At 39.5% G+C, this 21,600-nt stretch overlaps 1 protein-coding gene across 1 annotated transcript in view; it reads right to left on the reverse strand.

The window, feature by feature from the left end:
- Window positions 1-21,600, reverse strand: part of Ltn1 (listerin E3 ubiquitin protein ligase 1) — a 56,175-nt gene that overhangs the window by 26,056 nt on the left and 8,519 nt on the right. Inside the window, exons 5-16 of the mRNA XM_052741074.1 lie at window positions 21,058-21,110; window positions 20,152-20,332; window positions 15,084-15,257; window positions 13,761-13,951; window positions 11,958-12,093; window positions 9,431-10,240; window positions 8,766-8,807; window positions 5,898-6,087; window positions 5,206-5,442; window positions 3,864-4,017; window positions 2,800-2,944; window positions 1,632-1,818 (exon numbers count right to left, since the gene is read on the reverse strand). Coding sequence (XP_052597034.1) covers window positions 1,632-1,818; window positions 2,800-2,944; window positions 3,864-4,017; window positions 5,206-5,442; window positions 5,898-6,087; window positions 8,766-8,807; window positions 9,431-10,240; window positions 11,958-12,093; window positions 13,761-13,951; window positions 15,084-15,257; window positions 20,152-20,332; window positions 21,058-21,110 — 2,500 coding nt within the window. The remainder of the gene's footprint in view (window positions 1-1,631; window positions 1,819-2,799; window positions 2,945-3,863; window positions 4,018-5,205; window positions 5,443-5,897; window positions 6,088-8,765; window positions 8,808-9,430; window positions 10,241-11,957; window positions 12,094-13,760; window positions 13,952-15,083; window positions 15,258-20,151; window positions 20,333-21,057; window positions 21,111-21,600) is intronic.

Here is a 21,600-nt window from a genome sequence, read left to right on the forward strand (position 1 = left end):
AGGGGGGACCCTAGGATGACTGTGGCTTATAATAAGTTTTGGTTTTACTCAATTACTGGGCAAGCCTCAATCAAACATTTCACTATTAGGATAAGAATTTATACTGTATCAAGCTGATAATAGAAAAATAAATAAATAAATGAAAAAATAAAACAAAATAAAATAAATCTTAAAAAACAAAAACAACAGAAAAAAAAAGAAAACCTAAGAGGCTCTGAGACCTTAGAAGAGAACTTCATGCCAATTAGGCAAAAACAGGATCCAGTGAAAACTACCAAAGTAACATAGGAGTGTGGGGGGGGGGGGGGGGTGGGGGGGGACACACATGCCTTTAATCCCAGTACTTAAGAGGTAAACAAAGGAAGATCTCTGTGAGACCAGCCAGGGCTCCATAGTATGACCCTGTCTCAAACAACAAACAAAGTAAGCATTACGTCTCAGTAAAAGACTGCTCTGCAGTAAAATCTCTCAGGACTGTTGTAAGAATAAAAGGACCAAGAGTCCAGCAGAAAACTTCACGATCACAGGTTTCCAGCACAGAGATAGCCAAAGCTCTTACAAATCATGTGGGTCATGGAATCAGGAGTCTTGAACTCTGATCCTACCTTAACAAGTACTCATTTAAGTTAGCAAAAACAATTACAGTATTTAACCGAGAGGAAGACTAAGGGATGTCCCTTATCTGGACATAATGGCTTCAGACTTGTAATCCCAGCAACTGGGGAGACAGAGGCAAGTCCATCTTTCTGAGTTTGAGTCCATCCTGGTTTACAGATCAAGTTCCAGGCCAGCTAGAGCTATATGCTGAGACCCTATCTCAAAAAACATCAATCAATAGAGAAAGATGACAATGATTAAGTGTCTTCATATTTAGTAGGTCTCATGAGGCAGGCTGAGATTTTTGCCTCCAAAGAAAAAAAAGGTGGGGATAAGGGGCTAGAAGGTGTGGCTCACTGGTTAAAAGCGGTTGCTACACTTCCAGAAGACTGAGTTCAGTTCCCAGCACCCATGCTGGCCCACTCAAAACTGCCTGTAACACTAGCTTCAGTGGTGATCTGAAGTGGTCTTCTGGCTTCCAGGAGTACTGGCATGTGCACACACATAAACTAAAAGAATGCAACAAGAATAAATCATCAACCTCTAGTCTTACATTTGGACAGACTCTGAGCAATGTAAATTAAACATGGCACTCAACAGCCAAATGAAGTGTCACCTTTTCTCCACAGAGCATGACTCCCTCACATGTATGCCAACTGTCCATCTGGAATACTATAAGGACATACCTAGAATACTACTAAGGGGAACATTTGGCTGGGGTTCTAAATCTTGAGATTCAACATTTGAGCCTCTATCTGCTAGTAAAATAATTAGAGCCCTGTGTATGAAAGTATGCATGTTCAAACACCAAGAGAGCTTTCAGAATCCTGACAAAACACTAAGCATCACACCTGTTTTCTTCAGGGCATGTGACATAGGATCTCCTTACTCTGACGTTATGCCAGCTTGAATAAAATAACAGATTTTATACCAAACTATGCTGGACAGCTTACAATATTACAGCAAGCCTAAACCAAATGATGAGTTCTGTTCATTTATACGTTTTGTCTATCAGAATCTTCATAAATACTCACTTATTTTCTCAAGGACACTGTTTTCTAGGACTATTTTCTTTTTCTGAGCAGTCAAGATCATTTTGCTCAGTAACGATGACGTACACAGATGACTGGGAAGAGTCTGTGTATCTTGTTCCTTAAAGTCAGTCTTGAAGCATTCATAATTTAAACTCAATCTTCCCTCTAAAAGAGGTCTGTATAACCACTGTAAACAGAACACACTAAATTATATGCAAATTCATTACATATTCTAAATTACTTATTATTTAGAGATTTCCAATGTTTATTCATGTATTCATCCAGTTCCTTGTTCAAAAGAAACTATTAGAAAGGGTAGTTTTTGTAAATCCTCAGTAGCCCAGAACTTTGGTTTCTATCAGAGCGGTCATCAACATGCACATTTCTTTAAGCTCCCCTAAGACAGAGTCAGACCTTATTCCTCTTTACATGAGGCTATACCATTGTCAAATGGTATATCTGCATTAATAACACCTGTTTGTAATGTTTAGAGACATAAGAGCAATGCAAGAAATGCTTTTAAGCCGGGGAGTGTTGACACATGCCTTTAAATCCCAGCACTTGGGAGGCAGAGGCAGGCAGATCCTCTTGTCTGCTGTTGGTGATTTGGTCTACAAAGCGACTTTCAGAACACAGAGAAACCATGTCTTGAAAAACAAAAAAAACAAAACAACAACAACAACAAAAAAAAGATAGAAAAGAAATGCTTTTGTGGTAATTTGAATGTAATTGGCCCCTATTAATCTCATATGGAGTGGCACTACTAGGAGGTGTGGCTTTGTTGGAGTGGTATGGCCTTGTTGGAAGAAGTGTGTGACTGTGGGGGTGGACTATGAGGTTTCTTATGCTCAGGTTACCATCGAGTGTCTCAGTCGACTTCCTGTTGCCTGCAAGATGTAGGACTCTCAGCTACTACTCCAGCACCATGTCTGCCTGCATGGCGCCATGCTGCCCACCATGAGGATAATGGACTGAACCTCTGAACTATAAGTGAGCCCCCTCAATTAAAATTTCCTTATAAGAGTAGCCGTAGTCATGGTGTCTTTTCACAGCAATAGAAATCCTATAACAGATTTTAACTATTTTTGATTCTCCAGGAAAAAACACTGAAGCATGCATGAAATAAAAACTTCAGAATGAGAAAGGCACTCTGTGATGTTAAGCATACCTGAACAGGAAGAGACCGCCTCATCTTCTCCCACTCGCTGTCAGTGGGCATTACACTCCCAATATAGACTCCAAGAAGAGAAGTATTCCCACTCTCTACAAGAGTATTCAGCAAATCACCAACAGCAGACAAGAGGACCTGAAGACTAAGAATAGTGCAAAGAACTATAGTTATGGGACAACTAGGTTCAACAATCTAGTGCACATTAAACATCCAGTTATAGGAACAGCACACCTGAGCAGACAGACAGACAGAGAAGACGGTCCTTCCTACCCTCACCACACCTAAGACACATAGAATCAAAACTTCAGGTAAAATCAAACATTTGTAATGTGAAACTGAGTGATGCTTCTATCTCAGGATGTAGTGGATGATCATTTTTAGATGTGAAATGTTTGAAATACAACTACCTTACCAAATCAAAGCATTGTTATTTGAACCAACCCCAAAGATACTATATGCATTGCCTGAAGTTCATCATATGGGCAGCTATATAAAATACTCTTGTAATCCAGAATCTTAAAAATGAACCACCAAGAATAATTAGTATGTATGGTAGCCATGAAAAATCACAGTTATCAGTCCAAAAATCTTTAATGAAGAATAATACCACAATCACGCCACTAACCACAGACGACAGTTTAGCAGATGAACAATTGTTCAACTGAAAGTTTAAATGAATAATGTTAAGACAAAATGTTTTTTGAAAAATCTGGACTATCTAGTTTTGGAAATACTTTTTTTTTCTTTTTTCTTTTTTTCTTTTTTTTTGTTTTTTCAAGACAGGTTTTCTCTGTGTAGCTTTGGAGTTTATCATGGAACTCACTCTGTAGCCCAGGCTGGCCTCGAACTTACAGAGATCCACCTGGCTCTGCCTCCCAATGCCCACTGGGATTAAAGGCGTGCACCACCACTTTTGGAAATTCTTAAACAGATTGGAACTCACACTAATCACGAACTTCTTTTTCTTTTTAAGACCAGGTTCTCATATAGTTGGGCATGCACTATCACAGCCAGAATGAGATCTTATATAAGGGACAGTGAAGTGTGCACAAAAAGGTTACCTCGTGTTATCCAGAGCTGAAGACTGAACCTGGTCTTTCAGCCACAGAACTGACAAGCGTAGGAAAGTGCTCTGCTTGGGTGTGCTTGCAGTCTGACGGACCAACAGATTTATGCCAGAGAGCAAAGTACTTTTCAGTTTACAGATCAGAAAATCTAAAAAGAAATTAGCAATAATTTGTAATCTCACTGAATGAATTCTTATCAGTACAAAACATCTGAAACAAATTTGCTGCAGAACTGAGATCTTAAAATGTTATTTTAAAACAAAATACAAAAACTGTCATTACCAAAAGTAACTGTCATATTCACACAATACGCCATCTTGTACCATAATAATATGAAGTGATAAGATAGCCAGCTATTTTCCCTATCCTGACCTACTTTACCAAAATGCGTTGTCCTTTGAGGAGTACAATAACAACTTATCTTTTCCAACAGAAAAATAAGTATTAAAAAAAGATTATAGGGGCTGGGAAGTGGTGGCCCACGCCATTAATCCCAGCACTTGGAAGGCTGAGACAGCAGGATCTCTGTGAGTTCAAAGCCAGTTTGGTCTACAGAGTGAGCTCTAGGGACAGCCACAACTATATACTAAAACTCTGTCTCAAAAAAGGAGGAGGAGGAGGAAGAGAAGAAAGGAAGGAAGGAAGGAAGGAAGGAAGGAAGGAAGGAAGGAGCCATGAGGTGGTGGCTTACGCCTTTAATCCCAGCACTCGGGAGGCAGAGCCAGGCGGATCTCTGTGAGTTCGAGGCCAGCCTGGTCTACAGAGTGATATCCAGGACAGGCTCCAAAACTACATGGAGAAACTCTGTCTCGGGAAAAAAAAAAAAGAAAGAAAGAAAAAAAAACCCACAAAAACACAAAAAAAAACCGAAAGGAAGGAAGGAAAAAAGAGAGGGAGAGAGGGAGGGAGGGAGGAAAGGAAAGAACCAATTCCTACAAGTTGCTCTCTGACTTCCACACATACACAGTGGCACATACTCGTGAACCACAAATGCTTACACATGCCTGTATCCACACACAAAATAAATGAATGTAATTTTAAAGGAAATGAAGTACCCTATTAGTGCTACTGAGTAAAGAGGCTAAGATTCTAAATCATCCAGTATGGCCCCTTCCACATTGTTTCCTTGATATCAATCATGCACCTTAGAAACATAACCTATATGTTTATTTTTAGCTTGGTTTTTAGAACCAAAAACATGACAGTGCTATTTTCTCAAAATTTTTAAAACTAATAAACACATTACAGTTCAATTAATAAAGCCTGTACACTTACAGTCACTGTGAAGGTCAGAGCTGGAGATTCCCAACAAAACATTTGAGCAGTAGGCTATTACCTGGCAAGTGTGTTCGTTCTTTGCTCTGAGCGCATAACTGAAAGAGAGTTAGTAACAAATCTTCAGATGATGGCATTAGCAAGCCTCTTGCTGAGCTGAAGTAGCTATGGGCCACATCACAAACAAAAGACATTGAAGAGTCACTATTTTCAGCTTCTGACAAGCCCTTTGTTTTGGATAAAGTTTCATGAAGTTTAACAATAATTCTTCCAACATATACTTCTCCAATCAAGTAATCTACAGGAAAAAAATCAAAACAGACAAATATAAAGAGTATTAACAATGCATTTTGAAATATCTTACCTTGGACTAGCAATCACTTAGCTCTTTCTGATGTTTTGTACTTTTTTTAAAGCCATACATGTATATATTAAACAACAAAAAACATTTAAAAAGTCAATCTGCCCTCTAATACCTAAAAGCCCTCAAGTTTTAAAAAGCAACTTTAAAGTAAAACCCAACAATGGCCTACAAAATTCAAGAGTGGGCAACTATGTTATATTAAAGGACTTTAAATCAAAATTAATAATACTATATATCATTCAAGTCATACCATGTAACAAACACATTATTTATAACAAATGTATTTGAAAAAACATCTCTTAAGCAACAGTATTCAAGTTAAAAGCATGGAACCCCCAGGTGGCAGAAAGAATTATCAACCCTGCTATAAAACAGAAGTGTGTCCCTACCATTGTTAACATGTTGTGACAATGCCAGTCTTAGCAGAGTCCACTGTTCTGAGGAGTGAGGTTCTGAAGATGTTGTGGACTCCGAATCCTGACCACAGAGACAGTCTGCCAAGGTAACCAATTTCTCTCCAAGAATACTGCCTTTTAGCCAAGGAGTTACTAAAGCATGTTTATCTGAACTAGAACATGCCTAGAAACCATAAAATTAAAGATTAGTAGCAAGATCAAAAGGTGTGTCCAGATTATTATTATGTGGCTCCTACTGGCTCCCTCCATCTTGTGGTCCCAACTCTCCCCTCTACTCTTCCTCCTTCCCAGGTTCTAGGAAGACTACTGTCTTCCCTGCCTCCCAGTGACAGGTGACAATCATTCCTGTGTTGTTATGCTATCCTCCAACTACATGTATTCCCACGTATCAAAATCCCATTGATTCTCTGAAAATTAGTACAAACCCACCTGCTTTTCAAAAATCTCCCCATCTATTCTAGCCCAAGATGATCACTATTTCTGACTTTCTAAAGCACTTACTAGAAGGTATTATTACATAAATGTTTCATCTCTGTGTGTCTTGTTTTTCCAATGAGACTGTGAGTTCCCTGCCAGAAGACACTGTTTTAAACTTCTTTGATACCTGCTAACAACCCTGAAGATATGTTCAATGAACAATGAATGAACTCTGAAGATAGGTTTATAAATGGCCTAACAGTACACTTTTGTTCATTATTTTTTCTAAAATTAAAGAACATTTGATATATAATAGTCAATTACTTCAATTAACAATGGGGTAAATTATTTCCCCAGTCTCTGAAAAAGAGTGCCTAGGTCCAAGCATCTAATGGTAACTTTTTTATTTTCATTTGAGTGGGGAAGTGAGAGAAAAACTTGTAAATCCCCCCCCAAAACCACGCTGATCCATGTTCCCAGAGCTTCTTTTGCTTTAAAGGCTGAGAAGAAAGGAATTTGCAACTTGGTTCATTTCAAAGCAATCTGGAAAAAAAGAAAACCCAAGTGCACGTTGGGTAGTGACTAAAAACTGCTTATCTCTTATGTTAAAAAAGTATAGCTAATCAGAGCTTATAATTCAATCTAAGCCTTATCATTAAGTTAGCCTTATGATCTTTGACAAATCTTTCAACCAACCAGGGCCTACTTCTTAATTTGTAAACCAATAGGTTTTATCTAGGAAACTAAGCTTCTCTCCTGGTAGAGAAATTTCTGAATAAAATGTTTGTGAAGTCTGTTACCAAGACCTGAGGGTTAGGGGTCTCAATGTATTATAATAGCTAGTGAAAGACTATGCAACTGTAAGAAGCCAAGATAGCTAGGGGTCACAGACACCCAGACAACTGGACCCTTACAAACACTGCACAGGTCTTCCAAACCCCTGCCGACCTGGCAGATACAGCTGGAGTCAAATGGGTGGACAGACACTTACTCTTTCTTTTCTTAGTTTTTAAAAATTACACTTGTGGTGCGTGCATGCGTGCGTGTGTGTGTGTGTGTGTGTGTGTGTGTGTGTGTGTGTGTGTGTGTGTGTGCGTGTGTGACATGTTTACTTACTGTATGTGTGTGGGCACACAACCTATGCACAAGTGTGGAGCTACAGGACAAACTGCAGAACTGGCTCTCTCCTTCTGCCATGTGGGTCCCTCAGGTCAAACTCAGGTCATATGGCTCAGCAAACACATTTACCCACTGAACCTGTATCAGTTTACTTTTATCAAATTACTGACTCTCCCTGTTTTGATTCAAGGCTTATCAAGCAGCTAATTTGGCTCTTCACGTAGCTTGCTTACAGGATACTAAATAAACCAGTGCAAATGGTGTGCTTAGTAAGTTATACTTCTCAGTAACAGTAAATCATAGTAAATAGTAATTCTATTATTATAATTCTCAGTAAACAGTAAAAAATTTCTGCACTTATATTTTGTAAAAGGTAAACCAATTGGTGAAATTGGGAATTATTGTTAAATGAACATAATTGAAAGAGTTTTTGTCTATTTAATTTTTTATTTTTTGTAGTGCTAAGAATCAAACCTAGGGCCTCAAACATACTTAGCAAGTGCTCTACCTCTGAGCTACACTAACGACTACAATGTAGTTTCACAAAATAAAGTTAGAGGAATTAAACAACATGTGACTACACTTATTATCATTGAACTGCCATAAAAACGGAAGGGACTGAAGCACAGCTCAGAGACAGAGTGCTCACTTAGCATGAGGGAGGCTTTGGGTTCAATTCCCAACATAGCAGAAAGGGAAAAAGAAAAGAAATTACTAAGATTGCTAATTTTGTTTTGTATTTTTTACTATTTTAAAGGAGAAAAACATAAATTCACATAAAATAGAAAAATCAGTAAAATATGCTGTAAGAGGAAGTCTCTTCAGTAGTTGATTATACACATTTAGTTATGTCATTTAAATCATTAGGAAAGAAGACTAGAGCCATTTAAAAAATTGCTAAATTGCATCCTTTGATTCAATGTCCTTACTTTTATCATTAGTTTTCTTGTTTAATCAAATGGCAAACGGTACAATGCTGGAACATTTTCAAATCCTGAACAGTTCTCCACATAGGAAAAGAATTTCCAGACACGTTCTAGTCAGAGCTAGCACCCCTCATTCACTTCTACAGAACACAGAGGGCAGAAGCCTTGTACCTCAATTAGAATCCAGCACAATGTTGTATCACCTGCTAGGAAACAAACTGGTTCCTCAGAGCCAGCTTGTCATAATTTCCAATAATAAGGATGTGCTCTATCAGACACCTGACTACAGTCAGTGTGAGATTAAGACTGTGGTTTTGTTGATACCCATACGAAAAAACAGAAAAAGGAAAAAAAAAAAAGGAAGGGGGGCTTAAAATACCTTTTCAATGATCTGAAGAAGAGAACTGCACTTCAGGTCCTCCTGAAAGGAGAAACAGAGAGTTGCAGGACAAATGGGAAAGTTTAATTTATAATAATAATATTATTGTTATAATTATTATATATTTATATTTATATAAACATTAATATATAAATGTTAATTTATATATAATATATAAATATATTTATAAATAATTCTATATAATTATATAACAATATAATAATAATATAAAATAATAAACATAATTCACACATCCAAAAGAAAAGGACAAGGCCGGCCGGTGGTGGCGCACACCTTTAATCCCAGCACTCAGGAGCAGAGGCAGGCGGATCTTTGTGAGTTCAAGGCCAGCCTAGTCTACGGAGCAAGATCCAGAAAAGGCGCAAAGCTACACAGAGAAACCCTGTCTCGAGAAACCAAAAAAAAAAGAAAGAAAGAAAAAAAAGAAAAGGACAACACTAGGCAGAGACTAAAAGAACTCTCTTTTGTTACCAACCATTTATCATCAAGGAACTGATCAGTACTTCTCAAAACAGTGAAGAGCATATTGCTTGTCCTCAAACTGACATTCAGAGGCAAGCAAGCGATCCAAAATTAGCACCCACGCAGACTTCTTCTCATCATGCATCATAAAAACGTGTATAAGAGGTACGTAACAGTGATACCTTGGTTAGATCATCCATGACATCCTTCCTTTCGGCGTCACTGTCACAGCATCGGAGGGCACTGTACAGGATGTCCACCAGGAAGTCCCCGTCCTTCTTCTGACTCTCATTTAGCCAGCCTACCAGCTTATGATACAAGAACTGCACCGCAGGACTTTTTTCTACAAGTTTGACTATTTCCAGAGGTTTGGCTTTGACAATATCCTTCTGCTCATCCCCGAGGAGAACTTTAAACACGCGGCCTGAGGAGAAGGAGTCCAGCAGCGTGGAGAGGAACTGCAGGTGCTGCTCTGATTTCTGCTCGTTGACAAAGTTAATGCTCACCTCTGCAAGTTTACACACTAAGTCCTCCAGAGGTTTTTTCCTTAAAGGAGACACAAGGTCTGCAGACTCATGAATGAGAGAAGGTTCGGTCACCCCTTCGGAGCCTTCACTGTTCTCTCCTTCGGAAGATGCGCACTTCTCATTCTCCTTTTTAGCTTCAGGTACTTCATCGGCAAACCTGACCTTACCATTTTTCTTCCTCTTTGACTTCAGTGAACTCTTCGGCTTCTGAAGGACTCCTACAAGGTTAGACACACCCAAAACACACCTCACATCCGCTTCCGGCTCACTGATTTTCTCAACACAGATCTCTGATAGTCTTTCCCAGAAATTGAGCAGCACATTCTCCAAGTTGTAAACGGTTTCAGCATCTTTTTCTACATCTGCTTTGGCTTCCCAAGAATTTAATGTTTCTGCTAAGTGGCTGGAGAGCGGCACGTGTTGCAATCCTGGGTCTTTGAGAATGGTGTCAATAAATGGAATCAACTGAGAGAGAAGGTAGAAACGTCAAACTTCAGTTTCCAAGGGAGTTTAAACAAGGCTAACACACAATAAAGCCTCCTATCTGAGGGCCCGGGAGACAGCTCAGTCTCGGAAATGCTTGCCATACAAGCATGAGGACTTTACTTCAATCGCCAAAATCCATATTAAAGAACAAAAAATTTTAAATTTAAAAAGCCAGGCAGGTCCCTGGTGTTAACTGGCCAGACAGCCTACCCAAATCTGTGCATTTCAAAGCCTGCTTCAAAAAGCAAGAAGAGTGGATTCCTGAGAAATGACACACAAAGTTGTCTTTTGGCATTCACACACACTTAAACATATATGCACTACACACACACACACACACACACACACACACACACACACACACACTCACACACACTCCTATTTGTTAAATGACTGTTTTTTCCCTCAGATCTCTGAAAAAAGTTAACTCAAATATTTTCCAATCAGTCAAAAAGTTTGACAATTTCACTCTATTCCACCTCAATTAATTTTATAATGTAATCAACCATAATTCATAATCCAGTTTTTTTTTGTATCTTCTAAGCTCAGCTTTTAGATTTTTTTCCACTTAATTAAAAGATACAAGAAACACAGAAGACTAGAAGAAGCCTGCCAGGTGAGGTGGTGTGTGCCTATAATTCTAGCCCCTAGAAAGTAGAAGCAAAGAATCAGAAGTCCAGAGTCATCCTGGGCTACATAGGAAGCTGATGCCAAGGTTGGGCTACATAAGACATTGTCAAATAAATTAATTAATTAAATAAACAAGCAAACAAACACCAACAATTCAGAATAGCCAGGCGGTGGTGGTGCACACCACACCTTTAATCCCAGCACTTGGGAAGCAGAGGCATGTGGATCTCTGTGAGTTCCAGGACAGGCTCCAAAGCTACAGAGAAACTTGTCTGGGGGGAGGAACAAATTCAGAATAGCTTTCCTGAATTATAAAGCTAAGAAATGGGCAGGTGGATCTTTAAGTTTGAGGCCAGCCTGGTCTACAGCACTATAGCATGATTTCCAGGACAGCCAGGGCTACACAGAAAAACTCTGTCTCAAAAAACCAAAAAGAAAGCAAGCTAAAGGTAAGAGATGGTAACAACGGGGCTGGGGAGATGGCTCAATAGTTAAGAGCACGCACTGCTTCTGTAGATGACTGGAGTGGGTTCCCAGCACCCCTAACAGAGGGCTCACAACCAACTTTCACTCTAGCTCCAGTGGATCTGAATCCTTCATCTAGACTTGGCAGCTGCCTACTCTCACACATGCAGAGATACACATAAAATAAATCTTTAAAAGAGAGACAGTACCTAAGATATTAACAAACATCCAGGCTTCTATAATTGCAGAACCTGCTCTTTATCCTGGATCTCAAGATCAAATACAACTGCACCTAAGCATTTTAGAAATAACAAGATTATTACTGAATAAATGAAACGTACACTAAATATCACCAAGAGCACCATCCAAAATCTGTTTTGCACTGTCTCCGTCTAAAGCAGTCAGGGATTTAAATCTAGAGACTGGATATGGATAGTCTACGGATATTACACTAGCAACTGACAATACAGAATTTTCACTTATCCAGACAGAAATACACTATTCAATTTGTAAATTATAAAACTGAAATCCTTACAGTGAAGGCTAACTACAAAAAATGTCAACAGGACACAGTGAGCTTGAGTCTTTCTTGTGAACGTACCTGCTCATTGACAAGCATCTGTTCCATCTCCTCCTCACCTAAGTTCTGCTGCATTATAAACCGTAAGCATTCAAAAAACGCAGAGATGACGGCTGAGCACTCGGAAGAGCTCGCTTTGGTTCTCTCTGTTGACAGCCTAAGAAATAGTAACTGAGAATTATTCTTACAAGAAAAGGAAAATAAAAACTCGCAATCACTAAAGATATTTAAAGGGTATCATACTGAAGAAAGACTTTAAAATCAAATTATTAAAACTAAGAACTAGCCAGGCAGTGGTGGCCCACACCTTTACTCTCAATATTCAGGAGGCAGAGTAAGGTAGATCTCTGTGAATTCAAGGACAGCCTGGCCTACAGAGCAAGTTCCAGGACAGCCAGGGCTACACAGAGAAACCATCTCCTGGAAAAAAAAAAAAAAAAAAGAAAATAAGAACTAACAGCAACCAAAATATACAGCTAATGAGAATGTAAATGTCAAGAATTAAGAAAAGAAAAAAAAAATCTTATTTTCAAAACTGAGAGACAGAATTCCTGCCTATGTGTCAATCCATCTGTAAATATGAAAGAGGAGGCATAACCAGAGATTACATTTAAAATGTGATAATAGTAAAAATATGCATTTTATTAAATTCAACAAATGAGGTGAACTTTCTCCATTTTTCTTTTTTATAATTTTTTATTTTATGTTCCTTCGTGTTTTACCTGCATGTATGTCTGTGTGAGAGTGTCAGAAGCCCTAGATAGATAGGTATGAGCTGCCGTGCGGGTGCTGGAAATTGAACCCGGGTCCTCTGGAAGAGCAGTCAGTGCTCTTAACCACTGAGCCACCTCTCCAGCCCAAGGTGCACTTTCTTTCTTTCTTTCTTTCTTTTTTTTTTTTTTTTTTTTTTTTGGTTTTTTTTTGGTTTTTTTCAAGACAGGGTTTCTGTGGAGCCTTGGCTGTCCTGGAACTCACTTGTAGACCAGGCTGGCCTTGAACTCACAGAGATCCTCTGACTCTACCTCCTAAGTGCTGGGATTAAAGGCATGCGCCACCACCACAGGGATCAAGGTGAACTTTTTAAACAGAAATATATTGTTTTGGTTCTTGGGCACTGAACCTGAGACCTAGCACATGCTATCAGGCAGGTGAGCCACATCCTAGGTCCTAAACAGCTCTGATATTTCATTATAGGGAACATTTAAAAACTTCATCAGCTCATTTTCTGAATTTGGGCATCTGTATTTGCCCAAAATTACCATGACTCATTTAGAATATGGTCTGTTTCTATTTAGGCGCTTAACTGTATTTACCTTTTTACAGAAGCTCTGATGGTTTTCAAAGAAAGAAGTGAGTTGGTTACAATTCCATGTCCTATAATCCCAGCCATCTAAGAGGGTAAAGCTGAGGCTGAGGCGTGAGGCTCATCTGAGCCCAGGTCCAGCCTGGACAACACGGCAATACTCTATCCTGCTCTGTCATTCCTGTTTCTCTGAAAGCTTTTAAGTGTTTAATAAACAGAAGAAGGGAAAAAAAATGGTAAAGTTCAAATAAGAAGGAAAGCTATGAGAATAAAAACAAGAAAAATTCCTTTTGCTTCTAAAAACAGAATTTAGGCTAGCAAGATGGCTCAGGGTAACAGCACTTGTCACTGAGCCTGACTACTGAGTTCAATCCCTAGGACCTACACGATGAAAGACAGAAGAGATTCCTGCAAGCTGTATTCTGAACCTCACACATTCACCACGACACATGTGCACGCACATGCACACACACTAAAGAAACAAATGTCATTTTTTAACTTAAAAAATGTTAGTTGCTTACCCAGTAATTAGAGAGTTGAGAAAATTTTTGAAGAAATCCAGCTTTGGCTCTGTAATGGACTGAGGGAGTTTGCTGATAAATGGTAAAAGATAAGGATATATGACAGTAGCTAGGCCCCGGCCACCTTCACGAACCACAGCTGTCAGCTTGGGAAACACACTTTTTTTTGCATTTACATGAAGCCAACAGTCCTAACCAAATAAAATAGAATAAAATAAAAATTACAATAGTAATTAGAAATTGTATTTCCCAACTAAGAGAAAACAAATTTCAAAAATGAAAATTAAGCTGGGAATGGTAGAGCACACCTGTATGCCCAGCACTTGTGAGGATATACAGCTCTGTGTGTGTGTGTGTGTGCATGTGTGTGCGTGTGTGTATATCAAGACCTTGCCTCCAAAGAAAAATAAGTAAGAACTAAAAATAAGTCCAGGTGTGGTGGGACACATCTTTAACTCCAGCAGAACGAAGAGGGTCTCTGTGAGTACAAGGCCAACCTGGTCTAAATATGAGTTCCAAGCCAGCCAGAGTGAGTGATGTAGGGAAACCCTGACTCAAAAACAATTTAAATTTAAAATTAAGTATTTTAACTAGTAAGGCATTAAAATCTCTTACCACAATTAAAACTCTGAAAAATTAAATGTGTTACATTTAATAATCGTGTATTTGCTATGCTAACAGGAAGATGATTTAAGACACTCTTATAAAAGCATATCTCTGGTTCAGAAACCTTCCTGTGAGAGCTCCAGCGGCACAACCACTGAGCAAGTGGAACTCATACAGAAACACTTCTGCAGTGTTGAGACTGAACTGTAAAGTTACTAAGCCACAGGGTAAAGTTAAAGGTCATAAACACTGTGACCAAAGACTCAAGTCCTCCTGCTCATGGTGCCCCAGCTACTCAACACTGCTCTGCTTCCCTGAGACTTAAAACTGGTGATGTGGGAAATTAAATAAATGTTTCAAAGCTTAAAACAAAAGAAGCCAGATATGGGGGTGCATGCCTTTAATCCCAGCACTCAGGAGGCAGAGGATCACTGTGAGTTAAAGGCCAGCCTGGTTTACAGAGCCAGTTCCAGGACAGCCAGTACTGTGTACAAAGACTCTGTCTTTTTTAAAAAAAAAAAAAAAAGGGAGAGGCAGACAAGGAAGGGAAAAAAGGAGTAGGGAAGTAAATATAACATATAACATTTATGCCATTTTATGACCAGTTTAACATGTTGATTGGATTTGTTTAGCATTCTCTCAAAAGGCATTTGGGATGTAAACACAAGTGTGAAGGCAAGCAGTCCCCAACGTGCTAAACGTGCCTCCCTTACATACCTCAATAGTTGTCAGTGTGTAGAGCACAGCTTCCCAGAGAGCTTGGCAGACTACAGGGTCACTGTCATCAATACTAAGCAGGACAGATGGGCTCACTTTAGAGGCTTCCTCTTTCATCACCTGGGGAATGTGTTGGCACAAAGCAGAAACTAACTCGAAATACGCTGAACGGATCTAAAAGAAAAAACAAAGTGGAATTAAATTGAAGCCTACTGATGATGTTTGATACAATTAACTATGGTAGCAGCAATATTTTCCTGTTCACACAACTAAAAGTTTATATAACATAAACTGTAAAAATAATTTTTAAAATCTTAAAGAGTAACAATCTGAAGAGAGATTGGGAATTACCAAGGCAAAATAAAGGCAGAAAGAATATAATTTTTGACACAAATCCTTTAATAGCAGAACTCTTCATTTGGGGTCTCTTATATAGCCAATCAAATATAAAATAGGGCAACATTAGCCACAATGAACAGAAAGAGAAGCAAGCATAGCAATACATAACGTCAAATTAATCAGGCACAAATTTCATAACAGTGCTTATCTAAAGAAACTAAATTTTTAAAAAACTGCAGAGAAAAAAAAGGGTTCCATCCTTTTCCAGGATAGCAGACCATAGATCTGAAACAGAAGCATATTTCCTAAAACAAAATTTATTAATCTAATAAATTTAAATTTAAAGCTCGAGAGCAGTGTTACATCTAATGTTCCCACAAACTCAGTTCATGTGCTGAAACTTAACTGCTGGGTACAAGTGTCTTGAGCACGTTACCTTCATAAACACAATTAATAATTAACAAAAGAAAGCGCAGCAGAGTGGCAAATGCCTTTAATCCCAGCACTCAGGAAGCAGAGGCAGGTGGATCTCCGTGAGTTCAAGGCCAGCCTGGTCTACAAAGCTAGTTCCAGGATAGCAGGAGTTCCATGGTGAGGCTGTCTCAAAACAAAAAACAAACGGAAACCCCAAACAAAGCAGTGAGACAATAACTGAACGACAGGGCTTAGGAGCAAGTTTGCCCTTCGGCTCCCCATGTCTTCCAGCATATAAGGATACTGTGAGAAGATCCATCTTAGAGGCAAAATCTCTTAAACTGCTAGAATATTCATCAGTCCTATAAAAACTATTTTGAGAGTTATTTTATTTTACATGTGTGAGTGTTTTGCCTACATTTATGTGTATCACATTCGTGCCTGATGCCTGCAAAAGACCACAAGCTAAGAGGGGAGGCCCTAAGAGCGTGTTAGATACCCCAGAAATGGAGTTGCCCATGGCTATATGCTCCTATGTGGGTGCTGGAAATTGAACCCAGACCCTCTGCAAGAGCTCTAACCCACTCAGCCATCTTTAGCCCCTATGTCTAGTTCTAACCAGCCTCTATACCCATGAGATATATATTTCTACTTTTTACAAATTACCCAGTTTAAGTTATTTTGTTTGGGCAGTACGGATGGGCTGAAATAAGCAAATTAAACACAATCAGTAAAGTGGAAGACCGAATTAAAAAAATCCACGCCGGGCGGTGGTGGCGCACGCCTTTAAACCAGCACTCGGGAGGCAGAGCCAGGCGGATCTCTGTGAGTTCGAGGCCAGCCTGGTCTACAAAGTGAGTTCCAGGAAAGGCACAAAACTACAGAGAAACCCCGTCTCGAAAAACCAAAAAAAAAAAAAAAAATCCACAAGCATCACACAAAGAGAAAACTGAAAAAACACATGAGACATACAAGATAACATGCAATTTAATCTATAATTAATTACAACACCAAAGAAAAAGAAAGAAAGAAAGAAAGAAAGAAAGAAAGAAAAAGAAAGAAAGAAAGAAAGAAAGAAAGAAAGGAAATATCTGAGAATTTTAGAGTCAATTAAATACCCCAATCCATTGATTCAAGAATCCCAATAAATCATAAGCAGGACACATGAACACACAGAAGAAAATCCACACCAGGACATTTCAGACTGCAATTAAGGAAATGCAAAGAGAGCTGAGTGCAAGGTACAAGCCTTTAATCCCAACCCTCAGGAGACAGAGGCAAGAGGATCTCTACTAATTCAAGGCCAGCTTTATCTACACAGTGAGTTCCAGGCCTGCCAAGACTATATAAATAGACTCTGTCTGTCTCAAAACAAAAAAAAAATTCTAAGAGGGTGGGAGAGATGGCTCAGCGGTTAAGAGTGCTGGTTGCTCTTTCAGAGGTCCTGAGTTCAATTCTCAGCAACCACATGGTGGCTCACAACCATCTCTAAGTGGAATCTAATGCCTCCTTCTGTCATAAAGTCGATAGATAGAGTGCTCATATACATAAAAAAATATTGCCCGGCGGTGGTGGCACACGCCTTTAATCCCAGCACTTGGGAGGCAGAGCCAGGCAGATCTACAGAGCAAGATCCAGGACAGGCACCAAAATTACACAGAGAAACCCTGTCTCGGAAAAAAAAAAAACAAAAACACAAAAAAGAACAAACAAACAAAGTAAAAGAAAACATAAAGAGGCCGGGCGGTGGTGGCGCACGCCTTTAATCCCAGCACTCGGGAGGCAGAGCCAGGTGGATCTCTGTGAGTTCGAGGCCAGCCTGGGCTACCAAGCGAGTCCCAGGAAAGGCGCAAAGCTACACAGAGAAACCCTGTCTCGAAAAACCAAAAAAAAAAAAAGAAAACATAAAGAGTAAAATTTTAAAATAGCCAGAGAAAAAGACAAACTACCTCACAAGGAAGGGCCACAAGAATGATAATTGACTTCAGCCACAATAATTAAAATCACAGACAGTGGAATAATATGTCCAAAACAAAGTTATTGCTATCATACAAGACTGTACCAGACAAGCCTATAATGAAGATGTAGAATATAAAACGATGCATTTCCAGATTTAAAAAGACATGAATGGAGCCGGGCGGTGGTGGCGCACGCCTTTAATCCCAGCACTTGGGAGGCAGAGCCAGGCGGATCTCTGTGAGTTCGAGGCCAGCCTGGTCTCCAAAGCGAGTTCCAGGAAAGGCGCAAAGCTACACAGAGAAACCCTGTCTCGAAAAAACCAAAAAAAAAAAAAAAAAAAAAAAGACATGAATGGAGATCCTGCACAACCTTCTCAACTAAGCCTGGTGAGACCACCTGATCCTCCCTTCATGCACAATCCCCTACCCCAGATCTAGCCTGGGTCCCACATCCAGGGCTCCCCTATCAATCTCTAGGCTTCCTTGAGGCCTCTTCCTACACCCACTCCCAAACCTACAGGCCCCTCCACATCACACCCAACCCCTCCACCCAGCCAGATCATGCACAGCCTTCTCCAGGTTCTAGCCAGATGAATCCGCCTGATCCTCCTCTCCTCGATCCCACCCCAACCTCCAGAGATCTACCGCAAACTCCAAGCTTGGACCAGGATACACTTCACGCCATTCCGTCCCTGCACCCATCTGACTTCATTCCATCTAAGCCATCTCTAACCTCTAGGCCTGCTCAACAAGGAGGAAATAATGCTTGGTACTGGAAACCCAGTCAATTACCCCAGAACACCAAAGTCATGGATCCTGAAGAACCTACAACTGTCACTTTACTAAACCAGCAAAGTCCCTAACTATATTCTAAATATTTGTCCTTATACCCACAGATAAGTGTGCTTCTCACCCCCTCATCAAAGTAACATCTCTGAAACAGGAGACCATTACAGAAAATTACAACTAATCAAAATAGAGTTGTAGAGCCTGGTCCTAAATGATGCATCTACAACACCAGAGGGGCAGGAAGACTGCAAGAGCCAGAACGAGAACTTTGCTGTGAGATTTGTCACCTAGAGGTCAGAGAGGCTCCATTGTTGGTGTCTCACCCACCTGAACAAGGAAATACCAACACACATGAAAGGGGCAAAGCTCATGAGGCCTCAGCCCTAGACAAAAAAACTACAGGCAACAGTCTTCCCCAAAAACAAACACACCAACAGATTATCCAATACCACTTGTCAGGCCTGAAATCATACACATACCAGTAACTTACAGACTGAGCAGGTTGTATATATGTATTTAGAAATATATTAATCATTAAACATGTGTGTGTTTAAATGTGTGGATCAAAGAAAAAGAGACTATGAATTTGAAAGAGAGAATGGGAAAATGATGCAATTATATTATAATCTCAAAAAATAAAAAACTATAATAAAAATATAAATTTTTGACCCTACAAAATATTTATGTATATTCTTAAAAAATATTATCAAATCAAAGTCAGCAAAGAATTAACTATACATAACATTTTTTTTTTTTTTTTTGGTTTTTCGAGACAGGGTTTCTCTGTGTAGCTTTGCGCCTCTCCTGGAACTCACTTGGTAGCCCAGGCTGGCCTCGAACTCACAGAGATCCGCCTGGCTCTGCCTCCCGAGTGCTGGTTTAAAGGCATGCGCCACCACCGCCCGGCGTCATTTTAAAAGACAGCAAACTTTAAAGTTTTCTCTTGAAAACATTGTTTTATATATATAGTATGTTTTTTTGGTTTTTTGGTTTTTAGAGACAGAGTTTCTCTGTGCAGCTTTGCGCCTTTCCTGGAAATCGCTCTGTAGACCAGGCTGGCCTGAACTCACAAAGATCCACCTGCCTCTGCCTCTGCAGAGTGCTGGGATTAAAGGCATGCGTCACCACGCCCGGCTTATATATAGTATGTTATACTACTATAGATAATGAAACTGGCCTACACAACCAAAATATATATATTAAAAACATTTTAAGGTGGAGAAAAGGAGAATGGACCAAAGGGGTAAAATATATTAAATAAGAGTCTCGCATACAGCAATAATTTTAAGGTGCCATGAATTAAGTGGCATGATTTAATTTTAATTCAAGGGCCAACCTAAATTTACAAAGTGAAAATATAGACCCAGTAAAGCATGTATCAGTTCAACCCAACAACAACAAAAGAGGTGAAAATAGAGTAATAGTTTAGTAAAAGAGGCAATTAAGTCCTGAATGACCAACTACAAAGACGTGCTTGCATAATTTTAAACATAAACAATAAACGAGCATAAATGCAGTAAAATGAGGAAGAAGTTATAGAAAAGAAGTCTTAAAAACTATTACGATACCTGAGGTACATTGTGTTTTCCATACTTCCAAAACTTATTCTGTGATAACAGTGATTTAAATTTCTCTTCCAGAGAATCAAGTTCATTGTTAGGTAAGAAGCAAAGCAGTTTCTTTAGGGCCAACAAGGAGCACGTTACAACTCGATGGAATTTAGCCTCTCTCTCTTCCTCGGGAACAGTTCTGGATTTGAAAAATAAATAGGTTTTGGTTTTGGGGTTCTTTGTTGGGTTTATTTTATGCACGTTCACATATGTAAGTCTAAGGATAACCTGGGGAGTGGTTTCTCTTCCACAGCACAGGTAGGTCCTAGGGCTTGAACTCGGGTTCTTAGGGTTGATTGCAAGTGCACTTACCTGAGGAGCCATCTGGCTGCCCACAGGGAGAATTGTAATCACACACTTTGCAACTAATACAAGTGAAAGCAAATGCTTCGTCCCCACACATGGAGGACGTGAACACACGCACAACGCTCTCTCAGCAGCATGTGCTGAGTGATTCTAGGAATGCTGGTGAGGCACCTGACCACTTGATGCAGTCTTAAAAGTTGAATTACAACATAACATAAAGGGAAATAAAGCACTTTACTACTTCTTTAACAGAACTACTTAATAACTTCTTCAAGAATGCCAAACCTTAAAATAGTTCCTGCTGTTGTGACTGCCAAAAGGTAAATGTGAGAAAAAATAAAAGTCTTTCTAATAGAACTACATATGTAGCTCAGAAAATTCAAATTTAACAACCAACTAAAGTTCAAGTAAAAGCACACATCAGGCACCGTGTAGCATTCTCTGAAATAATTTCACATGTATTTGGAATTCCTTCGTAGAACATGGCATACTGAAATTACACACAGATACCAACAAAGTAAATGACTCCTGTGAGTTACTTAGAAACAACGTACTTACTGAGGGTCACTGAGTGTATCGGGAGTTTCTTTTAGAAGGTGATCCTGTAGTACCTGAAGGAGAAAACCCACCAAAACCTTGAGATTTTATGGAACTGTCAATGATGATCAGATATAAGGAAAATCTATTTTTTAAAAATTACTGTACACTCTGGGCAGTGGTAGCGCACTCCTTTAATCCCAGCACTTACTTGGGAGGCAGAGGCAGGCAGATCTGAGTTCGAGGCCAGCCTGGTCTACAGAGTGAGTTCCAGGACAGCCAGAGCTACACAGAAAAACCTGTCTCAAAAAAACTATAAATAAATAAATAAAAAATAAAGCCGGGCAGTGGTGGCGCATGCCTTTAATCCCAGCACTCGGGAGGAAGAGCCAGACGGATCTCTGTGAGTTCCAGGCCAGCCTGGTCTACAGAACAAGATAAAGGACAGGCACCAAAACTACACACAGAAACCCTGTCTCAAAAAAACAAATAATAATAGTAATAAAGTAAAAATTCCCATACCCTCAACCCACCTACTAGCCAAATCAGACAGCAAAACTAACA

The sequence above is a fragment of the Peromyscus californicus genome, unplaced genomic scaffold, assembly GCF_007827085.1.
Source record: "Peromyscus californicus insignis strain IS unplaced genomic scaffold, ASM782708v3 Scaffold_16__1_contigs__length_79575227, whole genome shotgun sequence".
Lineage (NCBI taxonomy): Eukaryota > Metazoa > Chordata > Mammalia > Rodentia > Cricetidae > Peromyscus > Peromyscus californicus.